We start from the raw sequence: 18,656 nt of genomic DNA on the forward strand, positions 1-18,656 counted from the left end.
ATCTACAGTACCCTTAGTAAAACTTGCAATCACATCCCTGTTTGTGGTGATTGTTACGTTCGCGGCTCAAGACGAAAGACAAGCTGAGATGTAGACACAATTGTTTTTGCTTTCTAGCAGAGTGGTCTTTGTCATAGCAATAATGCTAGATTAGATAGAGATTTCGCCTGGCTGATAGCACTATAAACTAATCTGCCCTTACATTTTGTTAGCCAAAAAAATCAAACTTTCTCCTCTTGCTAAGACATCTAATAGAAGTGGAATATTGGGAAATAGTGTACATGCTTTAGGATTATCTTTACCTAGACAGCATCATATGTTTCAGTACTTTACAAATAACATAGTCATTTATTTTAAGCTATAAAATAGCTAACTTTGACAATATTTTAATTTCTAACCCATTTAAAAAGTAAATACGCTGAAAAACTACAAAGTAATCCAAATAGCAAAGATTGGCTGAGCTGTCTGTATTTTCTTAAAAGAGTATCTGCAAATTCCTGCTGGAATTCTAGGCTTTGCACTGATGGAGCCAGCAATGGATATTGATCTCCCCTTGAATTCACTGAATAAATAATGGTTGCCATAGATATTGAGCATCCACAACTACTGAATAGGGAAGCTAGGAAATTACCAAAACATCTTCTGTGGCAGCTCAGGCCTCAAATCCTGGGGAAAAATAATGTCTGTGAAATGTAATGGTATGCATGCACCAATTAGAGTACTTGTTCATATAACCATTTTAGTCTCTGACTAGAAAATAAAATGCTATGCTTGAGTGTAACTGTAAGATTGGGATCAACTGGCATTGTACTTTTCACGTTCACATACTGGGCTACAGAACAGTTACATTAGTACTTCTTTTTTATACTTAATCACTAACACACTCATTTCCCATAATGTGGATGTTGAATTCTTTGTTTGCTATTGCTTTGCAGACCGTCACGGATTAAAAGAACCAAAGAAAGTGCATGAGCTATGCAACAAAATCATGGGCTGCTTGAAAGATCACTTGGCCTTCAACTGTCAAAGCAAAAGACAACTCATTGAGTCTGCAGAATCTAAAGTTCTTGGTGTCCTCGCTGACTTGCGTGCCGTCTGCACGCTAGGACTGCAGCGGATCTTTTATCTGAAATTGGAAGATTTAGTGCCACCTCCTTCCATTATTGACAAGCTATTTTTGGACACCTTACCATTCTGAAAGTCAAGTTTCCCTCATGAAAGGCAACTACTTACCAGAGCAGGCAAAAGTATCAGAATTGACTTATAACAATGCTGCTTTTCTTAAATGAAGAAAGAAATAATTTCAGTATTCTAATCATATACCGGTATATGGACTTTTCCCAATATATGTCTTTGCAAACTGAGGTCTAACATATAATTTACAGTCTTGGAGATGGGAATTATAGAATAGAAAGATTAAATGCAGGTTTGTTTTTTTAATGGCACTTTTTAATGATGCTACTCCAGCCAGAAAAAAAAGTTAATATTAACTGTATAAAAGCTAATTCCATAGCATCTGTTCTTATGCGGTGGATAGAAAATTGTAACTGCAATGGGTTTGAAAACAAGACTAATAACAACTGATTTCAATAGCATATATTTTATTAATTTATATCTTTAGCGTACTCATACCAGACCTCATTCTCTTCACATAAATTATTTTCTCTCTCTCTCTCTCTCTTTCCCTTGATAACGTTCATCCATGATTTCATAAATAAAATATAGTAAAATGACAATGGCTGTTAGCTCTCATGTTCAAGTGCAATTTTAAGGTGCTATTTTTGCTGAGTCTTGTTTATGAGCTGTAATTTAGTTTAATCCAATAGAGAGGTGAAAGAAATAAAATGGAAGAAACTGGCTTTATTACATGCACTAATTTCTAAGACAAAATTCTTCAAACTTTAGATCAGTGTAGTATATGTTGACAGCAGGGCATTAAGCAAAGATCGTATGCTTATTCCTTGGTTGATTAAGTCAGTAGCAATGGAGAAAATCTGAAGTAGGCAGGATTAGCATGGACATAGTAAGGCTAGAACTGAGCTTAGTGAATTAGTTAGTAATAGATTCAAGACAATTTGGATGAATTTTTTTGTAGAAATAGACTGAATGTAAATGCTATGAAGGGTTTATTGAGCATTTTAAACATTCCGTGTATGTACTTTCCTTTTTTGTATGTTTACTGTTAATGCCATATTAATATGAAATAATTTGTTGCACAGTGTCTTTATTTGTATAAATATTTGTATGCATGACATATTGTAAAGATTTGCCTTTATTTATTGCAATGACTGCCAGCTCATGGGAGCCTGTTACAAGAAAGATGAAATAGTGTACTCACAACAACTCAGTTATATAATGGGTTTGGGTAGTCTCATACACATACACACGTATGTGACCTTTCTGTTAACCAATTAAATATGTAGTATGTCTTGCACAAGTAAACCTGATCTTACCATGTATTTGCAGTGACTTTTAAGGCAGTAAAATTTAGCACTTTGATATTTAAATATTTGTTCATGTTTCACTAACTTTAATATTTAAACATTTTTGTTCTTTCAACAAAAAAGGATTTATATGCACTGTATCAAGTCTAGTCATTTTGCTACAGAAAAAGATCACTTTTTGAATGTTGCTCTGATAACCCTGTATTTTTGTTAGCTTTAAAAAGTCTATAATAATTTTGTCTTTTTTAACTATGCTGTTTATATAGAAATTAAATTATACACTCAGATACCAAAATAACTGCCTAATAGCTGCAGCTAGGATAAACTAGATATCAAGCTATTGTCTGGTTCTCAAAAAGTTGCCTGATATTTTCTCATTAAATTTGTTTCAAAGTATTCCTTTGAGGAAATGTTATTCTTTTATCCAGATAATAATATCAGTAACAAAAACAGCTTCTAATCATTATACTGTAGCTAGTATTTTTAATTTATCTGCAGATAATATTTAAAAATATATTGCTTTTTTGTATTGACATACTGTATGATTTATATGAAAACACAGTAGTAGAATTAAATACCAGAGAACCCTGATTTTTCTTGCAGGTTGATCATACTTGCTAACCCTCAAGGCATGTTTTATTTATTATTTGAATTTTTGTACATATTATGTACATGACCTTACTAAATTTCAAAAGGCATGCACATTTTTTTGTCAATTGTGCAGAAGGTGTAATCATTCTCCTCCTAGAATTAATAGGCATTTTTGACATACAATACATTCATGTTTCATTCTTATTCTTGTAGAATGCCATCATCTACTGTAGCAGGATGAAAATTCATAGTTTATCACAAAGTTAGGTTTCTAAACAAAAGTATCTTGTTGTTCCAAAGTGTTTTCTCTAGATGCTCTTTATGCAAAAGAAGTTTTTTAAAATTCTGTTTTGTAGTTGTACAATTTTAGAATACCTTGTTAGATTTCATGTAACCAGTTTCAGTCTTTCGTAGATTTTTTAATGTCGTTATGGGAATCATCCTTGTTAATGATGGAATCTTCTATTTTTTTAATTAATAAAAATGTTTGTGCTTTTATTGTTATTGATAAAACATGGAAAGAAAGAAACTGATTAATTATTTTTTAAAGTCCACCATTTGAAAGTGCTTTGTCTCTTGGTCTAAAAATCAAGCATTTTACAGCTTTCCAATGAGTACTTTTTTAAAAATTTCAGATTAAGAGCATGGTTCAAAAATTTCTCGGCTGTTCAAACAGCGTTGTATGCATATATATAAGAGAGTATGAGCTTGTATTCATGCTCAGGATTGAAAGAAATGCACTTGTACATTAAATTAAAATGAGAAAAATCAGTGGCATTTTCCCCAGAGGCATCATATGTGTTGAATATATTTAATCATATTAACATTTCATATGAACTGCTAGTAGCATAAAACACTAAAAATAAACATATTCCCATATTAAAAGTAAGGACATATTTGTAATCCTGAAAAATTGGTAGCAAGATCTTTAAAAATAAATGTTGATAAGTGCATTTCTAACTTATGTTCGTTTAGAAAAGTGAAAAATAGAATCAATATCTTTTCTCTGGCTATGGTTATTACTAAACCTATAGAGAAAAAAACCATATTGTTGTCATGCAACTTTTTTTTTAACTTACTTTATAAATTGAAGCTTATTAGCCCCTAGCTTTTCACCTTTCATAGTAATTGAAAGTATCAAATATAGAAGCAATGTGTGCCTTTTCTTTGTGGAAGCATCACTGGTTTCTTCTATAAGGCTGAATGATAATGTGATTGGTTCTTTTATTTTAGGCCTTATCCAAATAGGCTCAATGAATAACTTGTGGCTTTTTTTTTTTTTTGGAGGGGGGCTATGTCCTGCTAAGCTACGTAAATCCAGAGTATGAGCAGTTTCAACACAGAAAAACAAAACAAATATTGCACCAAACCAATTATGCTATTTTTGTTGCCTGGAAGTGGGTATGATATATTTCTAACTTATTTTAAAGAGGAAGGTTCAAAATAAATCACAAGTATATTTGATTTAGGCATAGGACCTGGTTATTTGCGGGACCGCCTGCTACCACCTATAGCCTCCCACCGACCAGTATGCTCCCATAGAGAGGGGCTCCTCCGGGTGCCGTCAGCCAAACAATGTTGACTGGCGGCCCCCAGGGGGAGAGCCTTCTCTGTGGGGGCACCTACTATCTGGAACGAGCTCCCCCCAGAGATACGAAGGATCCCGGATCTGCATACCTTCCATCGCGCGCTCAAGACGTTTTTATTTCATCAAGCTGGCCTGACCTAAGTTTTTCCCCTTTTTAAATGGAAATTTTAAATTTGGTTTTAAATTATTGGGGTTTTAAATTTGTTCAGCCAAATTATTTAATTCGTTTTATTCTATTTTAAATTTTGTATTTATATGTTTTATTCTATGGCTGTTCACTGTCCTGAGTCCTTTGGGAGTATTTTATTCAATAAAATAAAAATAAAATAAATTTACGAATACAGGCAATCTGCTGACTGCTACGAGGTTTACAAGCCTGAAACACATTGTGATTGTGCAGTTTCATTCAATAAACAAATAATTTTTTGTGAATAAAAGTAACAGCGTGTAAGCAGCAAAACTGACCATTTAAAGATTAAACTGACCTTTTAGATAATCAAGAAACTTCATCTAGATTCTACATTTTTTTCTTTCATTAACTTATTTTACATTTATGTAAAATGTATACTTTGGGTCTTCTATGGACTGAATACATCCATGTCACGTATTTTGCATATCACAACAATATTGGTCTTTTTTTTTTTACATTATGTTTTTAATATTTTATTTTTCTTCTTGCAATTACTAAAATTTTTAAAATTCTTAAGTTCATTTAAAAATTCAAAAAATATTGTTTTCAGAAATGTAAAAAATTCTTTAAAAATTCAATTCTTAAATGTTAGTCTTTTGCTCTTTCTTATAGATATTATTATGGGCCAATCTTCAAGACTTTTAGAACCTAATACCAAGCAAAAACCATTATATAACCAATCACATAAGGAGGTGGCAATTAAAGAGAAAGAAGAAATTAAAAAAAGAAAAACATAATAAAGTAGAGACTGATTGGAGGGATGGAAATCCCAGTTACAAAGTAGGAGATATAAGAAACATACCCAAGACCCATAAAGGACTCAAATGCCTATACACCATCGCTCAAAGATTAGGGAACAAACAGGATGAACTTGAAGTATTAGTGCATGAAAGCAGATATGATATAGTTGCCATTACTGAAACTTGGTGGGATGAAACTCATGACTGGAATATACTGATGGAAGGATACAAACTGTTTCAAAAGAAACAGACCAGGGGTGGGTTCTACTTTCCTTTACTACCAGTTCGCAACGGGGCCGCGCGCAATACCACTGAAAAAGAAAAACAAAGAATCCAAGAAGAAACTAGCATTGTTGCACAAAAGATATCTCTGATAAACTGAAAGTCAAAAAAGATAAGTACAAAAAATGGAAAGAGGGGTACATAACTGAGATAGAATATCAGCAGTTAGCCCGAATCTGCAAAGATGAAGTCAGGAAAGCAAAGGCTCAGAATGAACAAAGACTTGCAACAAAAATCAAAGATAATAATAATAATAATAATAATAATAATAATAATAATAATAATAACAACAACAACAACAACAACAACAACAACAAACAACAATAATAATAATTTCTTTCAACATATAAATAACAAGAAAAAAGTCAAGGAAACAATTGGTACACTAAAGAAAGAAGACGACAAGGAACTAATAGACAGTAGAGAGAAAGCAGAGCTGCTTAACTCATTCTTTGCAACAGTCTTCACACAAAAAGAAACTATAGCCCATTCTATCAAAAGCATAACTGTAAAAGACAGACTAGAAATAAAAAATTAAAATAAGCAAGAAAATGGTAAGAGAATCCCTGTCAGATCTTGATGAATATAAATCACCAGGACCTGATGGATTACATCCCAGAGATTTGACAGAGCTGGCAGATGTTATCTCAGAACCATTGTAGCATATCTTTCAAAAATCCTGCAGCACTGGGTAACTACCAGAGGATTGCAGAAGAGCTAATGTGGTTCCCATCTTCAAAAAGAGACACACAGAGAGAAAACAGACTCAGGAAACTGCAGACCAAAAAGTCTAACATCCATATTTATTTATTTATTTATTTATTTATTTATTTATTTATTTATTTATTTTATCATATTTGTATACCGCCCTACTCCCGCAGGACTCAGGGTGGTGAACAGCCAAAATAAAATACAAAGACATACAAAAGTTAAAAAACTATTAAAAACAGATTAAATAATTTAGGCTCAAAAAACAAATTAAGACATCTAATTTATCTAAAAAACATTTAAAACCCAATTTAAAAGCCAATTTAAAAGGGAGAGTTAGGCCAGACCAGCCTGTTGGAATAAAAAACGTTTTTAGGGCACGGCGGAAGATGCGTAAGTCTTGGATTCTCCGTATCTCCGGGGGGAGCTCGTTCCAGATGGCAGGTGCCCCCACAGAGAAGGCTCTCCCCCTGGGGGCCGCCAGTCGACATTGTTTGGCCAACGGCACCCTGAGGAGCCCCTCTCTATGGGAGCGAACTGGTCGGTGAGAGGCTACTGGTGGCAGAAGGCGGTCTCGTAAGTACCCTGGGAAGATACTAGAAAAAAATAATCAAAAAACAGATCTGTGAGCATTTAGAAACAAATAAAGTTATAACTATAGCCCGAACAAGTTTGTTAAAAACAGAGCATGCCAGACCAATCTTATTTCATTTTTGACAAAGTGACTAAATTAATAGACAAGCAAATTGCTGTGGACATAGTATACTTAGACTTCAGCAAGGCATTTGGCAAAGTAGATAGTAATCTACTTTTTGGTAAACTAGAAAAATGTGGGATAGATACAGTAATATCACTACCAAACAGATTTGTAACTGGCTGACAAACCATACTCAACGAGTAATCCTTAATGATACTACATCTATATGGAGGGAAGTAAACAGTGGGGTACCACAAGGTTCTGCCTTAGGCCCAATACTCTTCAATATCTTCATAAATGACTTAGATGAGGGAATAGAGGGGAACTCATCAAATTTGCAGATGACACTAATCTGGTAGGAATAGCCAACTCCCTACAAGACAAGTTCAGGATCCAAAAAGATCTTAACAAACTTGAACAAACTTAGGCCCTATCCAACAACATGAAATTTAATGTGGAGAACACTTAGGCAGGAAAAACCAATGATATAAGTACAGATTAGGCAAAACCTGGCTCAAAAACAGTGAGAGGGATTTTGGAGTGGGATGTGGATGATCTAGGACTTAAACTTAAATATGAGCCACTAGTGTATGGCATCAGCCAAAAAAGCTAATACAATACTTGGTTGAATAAACAGAGGCATAATCAATAATAGAATTAAAATCAAAAATCAATAGAATCAATAATAGAATCAAAAGCAGGTGAAGTAATAGTGTCGCTTTATGGTAAGACCACACCTAGAATACTGCATCCAGTTTTAGCCATCACAAATGAAAAAAAAATGTTGAGACTTTGGGAAAAATGCAAAGAAAAGCAACTAAGATGATTAAGGGACTAGAGACAAAAATATATGAAAACGGTTTCAGGAATTGGGTATGGCTAGTCTAGAGAAAAGGAGACTACGGGTGGCATGATAGCAGTATTCCAGTATTTGAGGGGCTGCCATAAAGAAGAGTGGGTCAACTTGTTTTCCAAAGCACCAGAAGGCAAAACAAGAAACAATGGATAGAAACTAATGAAGGAGAGAAGCAATGTGAAATTAAGGAGAAACTTCCTAACAGTGAGGACAATTAACCAGTGGAACAGCTTGCCTTCAGAAGTTGTAGGTGCTTCAATACTGGAGGTTTTTAATAAGAGACTGGACAGCCACCTGTCAGGAATGTTATAGGGCCGTGATGGTGAACCTATGGCAGGCGTTCCACAGGTGGCACGCGGAGCCATATCAGTGGGCATGCGAGTGTTACCCTAGCTCAGTCTTCTGGGCCTACCGGAAGTCAGGAAACAGGCTGTTTCCGGCCTCCGGAGGGCCTCTGGGGTAGGTGGGGAAGGCCTGTTTTTCACTTTCCCCAGGCTCCAGAGGCTTTCTAGGAGCCTGGGGAGGGTGAAAACGGCCTTCCCCCCCCCGGAGGCCCTCCGGAGGCCCGAAATGGCCTCATGGGCGGGTGGGGTTGCATGCGCATTGAATTATGGGTGTGGACACCTGCGCATGTGACACCCCCGCACTCCCCCTGCTTTTGGCATGCGACCGCAAAAAGTTTAGCCATCACTGTTATAGGGTCTCTTGCTTGAGCAGAGGGTTGAACCAGAAGATTCCAAGGTTCCTTCCAACTCTATTTTGATTGGATTGTGTTAAAGCTAAAGGCAGATGAGATCATTTCTATATACAGTTTGTAATCCACAGATGAATAAAAGAATGAGACAAAAACTAAAATCTCAATAGAACAAAAAATATGAAATTTAAGTTACAATTAAGGTAAAAGATTATTAAAAAGTAGTTGTGGTAATACTTAAGAGATCCCTTCTTTCCTTCTTTCCTTTAAAATTTTGTAGTCTTTTGGCCCCTTCTTTTATTAAAAAATTTTTAAAAATTAACTAAAAATTTAAAAATATTAAAACATTGGTTTTGTGTGGGGTCTTTTTTTAAAAAATTTTTTAACAATTTTTCCAATGCCCTATCTTTCGGATTCCTTCTTCTTTTAAAAATTGATCTTTTGCTCTCTCTTGTGGTTAATATTGAAATAAAAGGTAGTCCTACGCTCCCTCTAGTGGCTTGCGTTGAAATAAAACTTAAAAGCAAAACCAGTAGTAGTCAAGATACATTTTGTAATCCACAAAAGGAAGTAGAAAAATAGAAGTCTTTTACCCCAGAATCATGCAACTTTCTGTTAAAGATTAGTCTTTTGCTGAAATTAGTCTTTTGCTCCCTCTTGTGGCTCACATTGAAATATTGCCTGTATACAATGGAGCAAGGGCAATTTAGGTTTACTTTTTAAAGTATCTCAGTTCCCCAGTTCACAATTTACATCCTCAAATATTTGTAGCCTTGTTTTATAGTTCAAAAATTTGTGGCCTTACTTTGGGGTTAGTGTTTAAAAAGAATGTAAAACTGAAATAAATCTGAAAGCTAGAGGATCATTCAGTTCATAAAAGAAATAATTGGTAAACATACATTTGCAGATAGTATAAAAGAAGAGGAGAAAAAGTAAATCCTCTTCTGCTGTGGTATCATATCATCAGTTCACAGTTTAATCCATATAAAGATCATTTCACAGTTTAACCATTATAACTGAGTTTGGGAGCAAAACACTTCTTTCTCCATTTCAGATGCCCTGCTGGTCCCTCTGAAAACAGAAACAAAATACTTCCAATGCTTCATCACGGTCAAGGCAGGCTTCTCAATCCTACCCATTTATATCTATTTTTCCCCAGGTGACTCTAAGAAATGAAAAATGAAAGAGCACAGGTCCAAAATAACCAGTGGTTGTTTTTTAACATTTACATTTCCTAGTGAAATCATTATATGTAACATGCAAGATTTCTGAAATATTATTCTTTATGGTTTATTGAATCTGAAATGCGGTTTCATAATATTGCTTCCCCCACCCCCAAAACATACCAGATTTTAGAGTGTTTCTCAATATATTCAACTGCATGTGTAATATAACTGTAAGGTAATGTTTAAACTATCATACAGAAGAAGCTATTGTTTAAAGGAGTATCAGCTGCTTGAATTACAAAAGCATACTTCTGAAGTACACCTAAAACAAATTATAAAAATTATGTTCAAAATTGAAAATTATTTCTTTCAATATCCATTGGGTAGAGGGTATGTTGAATAGAGATTAATCATCTGCCATCAAAAGCTATAAAATAGAATAATACTAATGTGCTACAGCTTAGAAAATAGTCCCCTCCTCACCTGGCACAAAACACTATACTTCCAGAATAATAATCAATACAGGCAATTATCATTTGCAAATGTGGTTTAATATTGTTAAGATTCTATTTATTTTATTATTCATTTTCCATTTCTATTTTCTCAAAAAAACTCAAATAAATGTTTAAATCTTTTGAACAATCCCATAACATAGAATGGTACAAAAGCCATGCTGTGGTACAATGATTAGAATGATAGTCTTAGCTATTCAAAAGGAATGCCATGCAAGGTGTGCATCAGAGATGGTGACCCTCAACATGTAAATGTCTCACATCTACTGGTGTAAAAAAATCACTACACCAAACACTTTGAAAGCCAGAAAAAATTACAGCGACTTTGATCTTCAGGAGCCGTGAGGAATTTTAAGGAGGATTTGTTTCTCTTTTCAGCTGTTTGAGTTTGATAACCAAAGGAGGTGGAAAATAATAAAACTTTAAATTGGAATCAAAAACAAACTAGAATGGTAAAATGTGGCAGGAATTAATTAAGATGGTTAAAATGGTGCATTTATCATTTGATTTGGATAGGAAAAAACCAAGAATTTTGTCAGAACATACTCAACTGGATAAACAGGCTATGGATGAGAAGCAAGAAAACAGCACCAAAGATAAAGACATTGATGAAAAATTAAATGATTACATTGGAAGTGACAATGAAAAAAAGAGAAGGGTGAGCAGGAAACAACTAATAAAAAAGAAGCAAAGGAAAGGAAGGAAAGGAAAGGGGAAAAGGTTAGAGAAAAATATTTTTAAAGATTACACTGGGATTAACAGCAGTAAAAATAGAAAGGTAGGAAGAACCAGGAGAGACCGAAAAAGGAAAGAGGGTAGAAAGAAAAAAATTAAATGAGTACATTGAGATTAACTGTGGGGAAATAAGAAAGGTGAGAGGAGAAAAGGGAAATAGATCAGATGGGAATTTAGGGCAAACTAAGCAAGTAATGGTTCTAAAATTTAAAGGAAGGATACAAGAAAAAAGACACAATAATTATAAAAAGAAAAAAAAGGAAAAAAAGAAAATGAGAGAATGGGAAAGGAGGATTTTAAGAGGGAGTTTGTTGGATGGACCAAGAGAAAATGGTTAAAAGGAGTAATTAATGGCAAAGAGGAAGGGTAACATGATATATATCCATAGTAAGTACTATTAATATTGGTGATTGTATTAACATTAGTATTCTAAAAACGGAATTCAAGGTAATGCAAAATGATAATTGAAATTATTTATTCAGAGGGAAGATAAATGGAAATGAGGATACAAATTGTGAAATATAAAATGATCTATTTAGAAGGAGTTAAGAAATAGAAATTGAAATGAAATTGAAATGGAATAAGATATTTTTATCTTAAAAAGGTGTGTGGAAAATAAATTTGAAGAAATATATATGTTTTTGGTAAAATGGTAAAATGATTAACAAGGAAATAAGATATGATAAATTGCTCCAACCAAAAAAATAATTGATATTAAGAAATAATTGTGAAATATTAAGTTAAAAATTAGAAATTAAGGATGGAAATGATTGTGTTTAAATTAAAGGGTTTTAATAGAAAAAAAGACACATTGAGGAATATATGCAGCAAAGGGAGAAATAAGAGAATGAAATAAGATTAAGAGTAGGAGATTAGGGCGGATGGCAATATTGATTATATATTAAATATTAAATAGAGATGAAAAATAAAAAAGTAGAAAAGGAATAATATGGCAGAAATCGAAATATATATATATATATTAAATTTTGGGAAAAGAAGCTGTATAAATTTTGACTCGGTCAATACTCTATTCAGAAAAAATGTATTGTTTGTGTGTATGTTTGTTTTAAAAAAATAAAAAAATAATTTAAAAAAACATGTAAATGTCTCTGAGAAAGACCAGAACCTAATAATTGTATGGTATGATCAGTGGAGGATCTTATATTTTCAGAGTCCAAAGTCATTGCTCTGCGCTTTTAATGCTGATTCCCAAATCATGATGAATTGTAAATTGACAGTCATCCCAAATCTTTTCAGCATCCCAGCCTTATGGGCAGTAGACGGAGGAGGGGGAATCAAAAGAGTATCATTGAACAAATGGAACTAATATACCCAAACTTATTGCTAGCAATACATACATACATACATACATACATACATACATACAGTACATACATACATACATACATACATAAATCTTTTTTTGTCCAAGCGAGGAACAACAAGATTATTCTATTTTGTACAGTCACTGTACATGCACTGACATACAGTGGCTGATTCAAAAGACATTGTTCTTCATTTCACATTACTTTTTAATTTGCAAAATGCCCAAATGGTATGTGCCAGGAAAGGCTCTCAAATCAACCAAAAGGGATCCAGAGCCTTGGTGTTGCACCATAAAGTCATCCCATTTATGTGCCACTGTGTCTCCCTGGCTTGAACTGTCACCAAGTTAAAGGGGGATAGCAATAAAACCAGAAAGGAAAGCAGATTACCGTATTTTTCGGAGTATAAAATGCATCGGACTATAAGATGCATCAGAGTATAAGATGCACTTTAGTTTTTGGAAAGGAAAATAAGAAAAAAGCTGATTGGCAGGTGGATCAGCCTCCTGGAAGACCCCCTATCAGATGTTCCCAGAGGTGAATTTTAGCAACAGGTTCGTTGGTTGTGAGTTCTGTGCCTTGCTTTTTTTTCAGCCTCTAAAACTTCTGAAACTCCGTTTTAGAAAAAACTTTTTTTTCTGCCTCTGAAAGCCTCTGAAACAGAGCTTCAGAAAAAAAGCCTCTGAAACTTTGTTTTTTCCGAAGCTCTGTTTTGGAGGATTTTTTCCTGAAGCTTCCTTTCAGACGCTTTTTTTTCTGAAGCTCTGTTTGGAGGATTTTTTTCTGCAGCTTTGTTTCTGAGGCTTTTTTTTTTTTTTTTTTTTTTTTTGAAGCTCTGTTTGGAGGCTATTTTTCTGAGGCTTCATTTCTGAGGCTTTTTTCAGCCTCTGAAACTTCCGTTTGAGAGGCTGGGCAGGGATACTTTTGGAGTATAAGACGCACCCAGATTTTCACCCTCTTTTTTGGGAGGGAAAGGTGTGTCTTATACTCTGAAAAATACGGTAAGTCCTTGGTGCTCTCTGAGCTTGCTTGTTTTCTTGCAAATATTTCATTACCCAAACTAGGTAACATCATTAGTGCTAGTAAGGAGTGAAATTTGCTGACAATTTATATTGTAGCACCTTGCCCTATCTAGAAGCCTGGCACTCTGACAAATTAGCCATCAATAGACACATAGACATTGGCAACATAATGTAGCAGTGATGGCTAACCTTTTTCTTGTTGTGTGCCGAAATCACGCAAGTGTGCCGGCACCCATAATGCAATGCATCCCCATGCATGTGTACATGATCCCCCTCCACACTCGCCCTCCCCCCATGCATGCACGCATGACCTCTGCCCTCCCCCACCCTCCCACGCATGCGTGTGTGACTCCCCCATCCCTCCTTTTTGGTCTAGTGGGCCTCCCTGCAGCTTCCTGGGCCCAAAAATGGGCCGTAATAGGGGCGCACTGCACCCCGTGCTCCCCAATCCCCACATATGCATGCGCAACCCCCGCACATGCACACACATCTCCCACATGCACCCCTCGCTCGTCCCAAAAATCAGCTGCCGGCAGGAGGCGTGCACGCGCACATGCGGTGGAGCTGAACTTTGTGATGGCTCATGTGCCGGCAGAGAGGTCTTTGCATGCCAGCTGTGGCACGCGTGCCATAGGTTCACCATCACGGTTCTATAGAGTATGCTGGCTAAGAAATTCTGGGAGTTGAAGTTCTACAAGTCATGAAGGGCCATACAACTGATGAACCCTTAAATCTGTTAGGAAGAGTGATCATATAAACTGAATAAATAAATTAGGAAACTTCAGGAGAGGAAGGGTAGAGATTGAAGAAAGCATGCAGACACCTAGCAAAGAGGCATCAACTGTCTCTAGAAAAGAGGCACTATCAAGTGCTCCTGTGAAAGGAAGAAAAGTAGCTCCAATTACCCTAGGGGAAAAAAGGGTGAGTGTTGATGATAAGAGATTCAATTCTCAGGATAATAGAATCAGCCATCTGTATACCAAATATTCAGTCTAGGGAGGTATGTTGTCTCCCTAGAGCAAAAATCAAACATGTGGCTGAAAACCTTACTAAAATAATCAATCCCAGATTACTATAGATAGTTCTTGACTTACAACCACAATTAAGTCCAAATTTCTATTGCTCAGTGAGACTGTTTTGTCCCATTTTATGACCTTTCTTGCCACAGTTATTAAGTGAATCACTGCAGTTGATAAGTTAGTAGCCCTGTTGTTAAGTGTATCTGGCTTCCCCATTGACTCTGTTTGTCAAAAGATGGCAAAAAGTGATCACATGAACCTGGGACACAGCAATGTTCATAAGTAAGAACCAGTTACCAAGCATCTGAATTTTGATCACATGATCATGGGGATCATGAAAAATGGTCACTTTTTCAGTGCTGTTGTAAAGTCAAGGACTATCTATACTCATTTCTTCTTATTCACATAGGGACAAACAACACAACAACAATATTGAGAAGTTAGAAGCAGCTTGGGAAGAAAGTTAGAGAGTTAGGAGCATAACTGGTGTTTTCATCTGTACTTCCAAGGAAAGATCAATAACCAATGAGGTAACGAAGAATTTTAGAAATGAACCACTGGCTTAAGGATTAGTGCTGCCAAGAGAAATTTGGATGGCTAGACCATGCATTACCTACTTAAAGGACTTCTGGCAATAAACAAGGCAAATTTGAAGTACTAGCACATGAGGACAAGTATGTTATAGTTGGTGGAATGAAACTCATGACTGGAATGTACTACTGGAAGGATACAAACTGTTCAAAAGAAACAGATTTAACAAAAAAGGATGTGGAGTTGCATTATATGAAAGAGATCACTATATTTCTACAGAAAGGCACAGACCCAAGGATTTAATCCATATGGGTTAATATAAAAGGAAAAAGAAATTACATTGCATAAATGTATACTACAGGCCAACCAACCAAGCAGACAAAATATATGAACTTTTTGCTAATTAACGAATTAATAATGTATGTAGAAAACATATCACAACAGTAATAGTAATAAATTTATTTTCTAAATACATTTTTAAAAAGACAAAACCCTCACCAAATTAAAATGCCCTGAAGATGCTCCAATTGGGAAATTCATGAGTTCCATAAATACATATTCAAAACATTCCAAGGCATAAAATAGCACAAAGTAAAATATTAGAACAGAGATTCATTTTAAGGAATGAGGAACCATGTCTTATGCTTTAGTCAGAGAAAGAAGGGCTAAATTTATCTGTTAATTCATTCACAAATTAATAATTTAGTCAGTTTGGCTAACACTCATGCTGAGTTTGCTTACTGTTCCCTCTTAGTTTCTAGCACAACCTGTCAGTTATAATGGAGAGGTGAACCACTAGGACGTCTACTGTCCCTGTTGCACCCTGAAATATGTGATATTGTTTTCAATATCAGGCAACTGTAGAATGTTAAAGAATGAATTTTGGTAGTTAGAATTATTGTTTATGGTAGGAATAAGATTGTCTTAACTGCTAAATATAATTTTGTAATTTTAATTCCAAGTTCTCCATTCTGTACAAGAAAACTTTACATAGTAGAAGATCATGGCTTTTCCTCAAATGTAATAATGTTATTTTAAATTTAAATTTTCTATTTAGAGTAGAATAACTGGCAGCAATATCAGTGTGTTGTAATTTTGCCATATTCTCATCTTTATATTCACATTTGTTTTTGTATTTCCTACCCACCACATCTCACTACAGAGCATATGGACAATAAAAACATAAAATACATCAACATAAAACATGAGCAGTGATCAAAAACAAATTAAACAACACACTAGCAGACCTTTTCAATTAAAATAAGAAAAACGTGAATGAAGTTTTCAGTAATAACATAGGTGTAGAACATAGATATACACTGTTATTTTTCATTTAAATAAATAAATTTTACAGGATTATATTTCTATGTTAGTGAAAGTAAGAGAACTTTATCTCAATTCCCATTCCTTATTATATGGATTAGTATATTGTAGGAACTGTGTATTATATGGATGCCAAGTCTTGGCTACTAAAATCTGGACAACCATTGGATGTCAGGAAGCAGTTAGGATTCTGATATGTTTTTACCAGCTATTTGTGGTAATGGTAAACCACCCAAAGTCATTTGCTGAGATGGGCAGCTATAGAAACCAATGAATCAATAAAAATAAATAATTACATACATATATATATACATACATACATACATACATACATACATACATACATACATACAGTGCTGAAATCCTCCCCAGTTTGCCAGCAGTTCGCTGCATGCACATGTGCAGTGTGTGACAAACGCATGTTGTGTGTGCATGCACAGTGCATGCCACATGCACACTGTGTGTGCACATGCGCAATATGCACCATTCATGCGCTACATGCAGAAAAAGGAGGCTTGGGAAAGTAAGTAGAACAGTGATGGGGTGTAACAGCTGTGCTGCTTGATTTAGATTCACTAGAAAGCAGGATTTCCTGCTTTCTAGCTATTTTAAATCGTGTGGCACAGCTGATCATCAGAAATACCAGTTTGGACCAACCGGTAGCTTTCTTTTTACTACCAGTTCTCCGAACCAGTAGCTTTTATCACTACTGGTTCGCCCGAACTGGTGCGAACCGGTAGGATTTCACCACTGATACAAACATACATAAATGTTGTACCTATGCATTTGATTTTCCTGTCTAAGTGCAGAAAAAGTGAAAAATAATCAGAAGTGGAACTTATTACATTTATTTTTTTAAAAAAAATATAGCATTTATTGAAATTCCAACATTTAAAACACAGTACAAAAGTACAACTCTAATAGCAGCTTTTCTATATCGGTATCTCTATCATAACAAACATATTTACAAAAGTTATATAGATTATATAGAGATATATAATCTCTAACTTAAATTATATCCTTATTTATATTATAATTACCTCTATTCATAGTTCAATTCCATATCCTATATTTCTTCAATAATTTTGGAACTTATTAAATTTATAGATGACACCATGCAGGGGGGAATTGGGAACTCTTTGGAAGATAGATCCAAGATCAGAAGGATCTTGACAGATGTGAGCATTATGCCCTATTCAACAAGATACAGTTCAGTGGTGAGAAAAGTAAGGTCCTGAACTTAGGCAGGAAAAACCAGAATAGAATAGATGGTACCTGGCTCAACAGTAGTAATTGTGACAGAGATCTAGGTGTCATAGTGGACCACCACTAAAGTATGGGACAGCAATGTGCTGCAGCAGCCAAAAATGCCAATGAAGTCCTGGGCTGTATCAACATAGGGATAATATAAGATCATGAGAAGTGATAATACCACCTTCTACTGCACTAGTAAGGTCACATTTGGAATACTAAATATTGATCTTAGCAACATGATACAAAAAAGATGATGAGCCCTAGAATGTGTGCAGAGAAGAGCAACGAAGATGATAAAGGGTCTGGAAGTTAAATGGTATGATGAACAGTTGAGGGAGCTAGACATGCCTAGCCTATTGAACAGAAGGACTGGGGGGAGGGATAATAACTCTCTTCCAGTACTATAAGGGCTGTCACAAAGAAGAGAGCATTTACTTATTCTCAAAGCACCAGAAGGCAGGAGAAGTAGTAATGGGTGGAAGCTTGTTAAAGAGAGATCCAATCTAGAAGTAAGGAGAAATTTTCTGACAATGAGAACAATTATTGAATGGAATAGCTTGCCTCCTGGAGTTTTGGGCGATCTACTACTCCATCAAAAATAGACTAAACAACTCTTTGACTGAGATGGTGTAAGGCTCCTGCCTTGAGTAAAGTGTTGGACTAGAAGACCTCCAAGGTCTTTTTCTACCCTATAATTCTATGTTTTATATTCATACCCATCTACTAGCCATCTGGATCTTCTTAACTAGAGTCCCATAGCTCTTAATACCATATTCTATTCAAAGTGGTGCACAGCACTATAAGGGAAAGATGGGAGTTGTATTGGCATGGGAATATTCTTGCTCTGTTTCCTTCAGTAAAAATGGAGAATCATGCATTCTGAAGACATGATAGCAAGAAGTTGGAATCCGAATCTGTGGATAGGTATCTTTTTCTCCAAGATTGGTATTGTATCCACAAAAGAGATAACAGAATAACT

At 35.1% G+C, this 18,656-nt stretch overlaps 1 protein-coding gene and 1 long non-coding RNA gene across 3 annotated transcripts in view; one reads left to right on the top strand and one right to left on the bottom strand.

The window, feature by feature from the left end:
- NR4A3 (nuclear receptor subfamily 4 group A member 3) overlaps window positions 1–3,564 on the top strand; it is a 24,001-nt gene extending 20,437 nt beyond the window's left edge. For both annotated transcript variants that reach the window (XM_060691784.2, XM_034416381.3), the window contains one exon: window positions 936–3,564. In XM_060691784.2, the coding sequence (XP_060547767.1) occupies window positions 936–1,198 (263 nt within the window). In that variant the 3' untranslated portion in view covers window positions 1,199–3,564. The remainder of the gene's footprint in view (window positions 1–935) is intronic.
- The window catches only part of LOC117664928 (uncharacterized), a 26,300-nt gene extending 8,642 nt beyond the window's left edge, over window positions 1–17,658 (bottom strand). Inside the window, exon 1 of the long non-coding RNA XR_004591199.2 lies at window positions 17,464–17,658. This is a non-coding gene — a long non-coding RNA (uncharacterized LOC117664928). The remainder of the gene's footprint in view (window positions 1–17,463) is intronic.
- Window positions 17,659–18,656: the final 998 nt, after the last annotated feature.

This window comes from Pantherophis guttatus, chromosome 4 (genome assembly GCF_059756535.1).
Source record: "Pantherophis guttatus breed Tessera chromosome 4, ASM5975653v1, whole genome shotgun sequence".
Taxonomy (NCBI): domain Eukaryota; kingdom Metazoa; phylum Chordata; class Lepidosauria; order Squamata; family Colubridae; genus Pantherophis; species Pantherophis guttatus.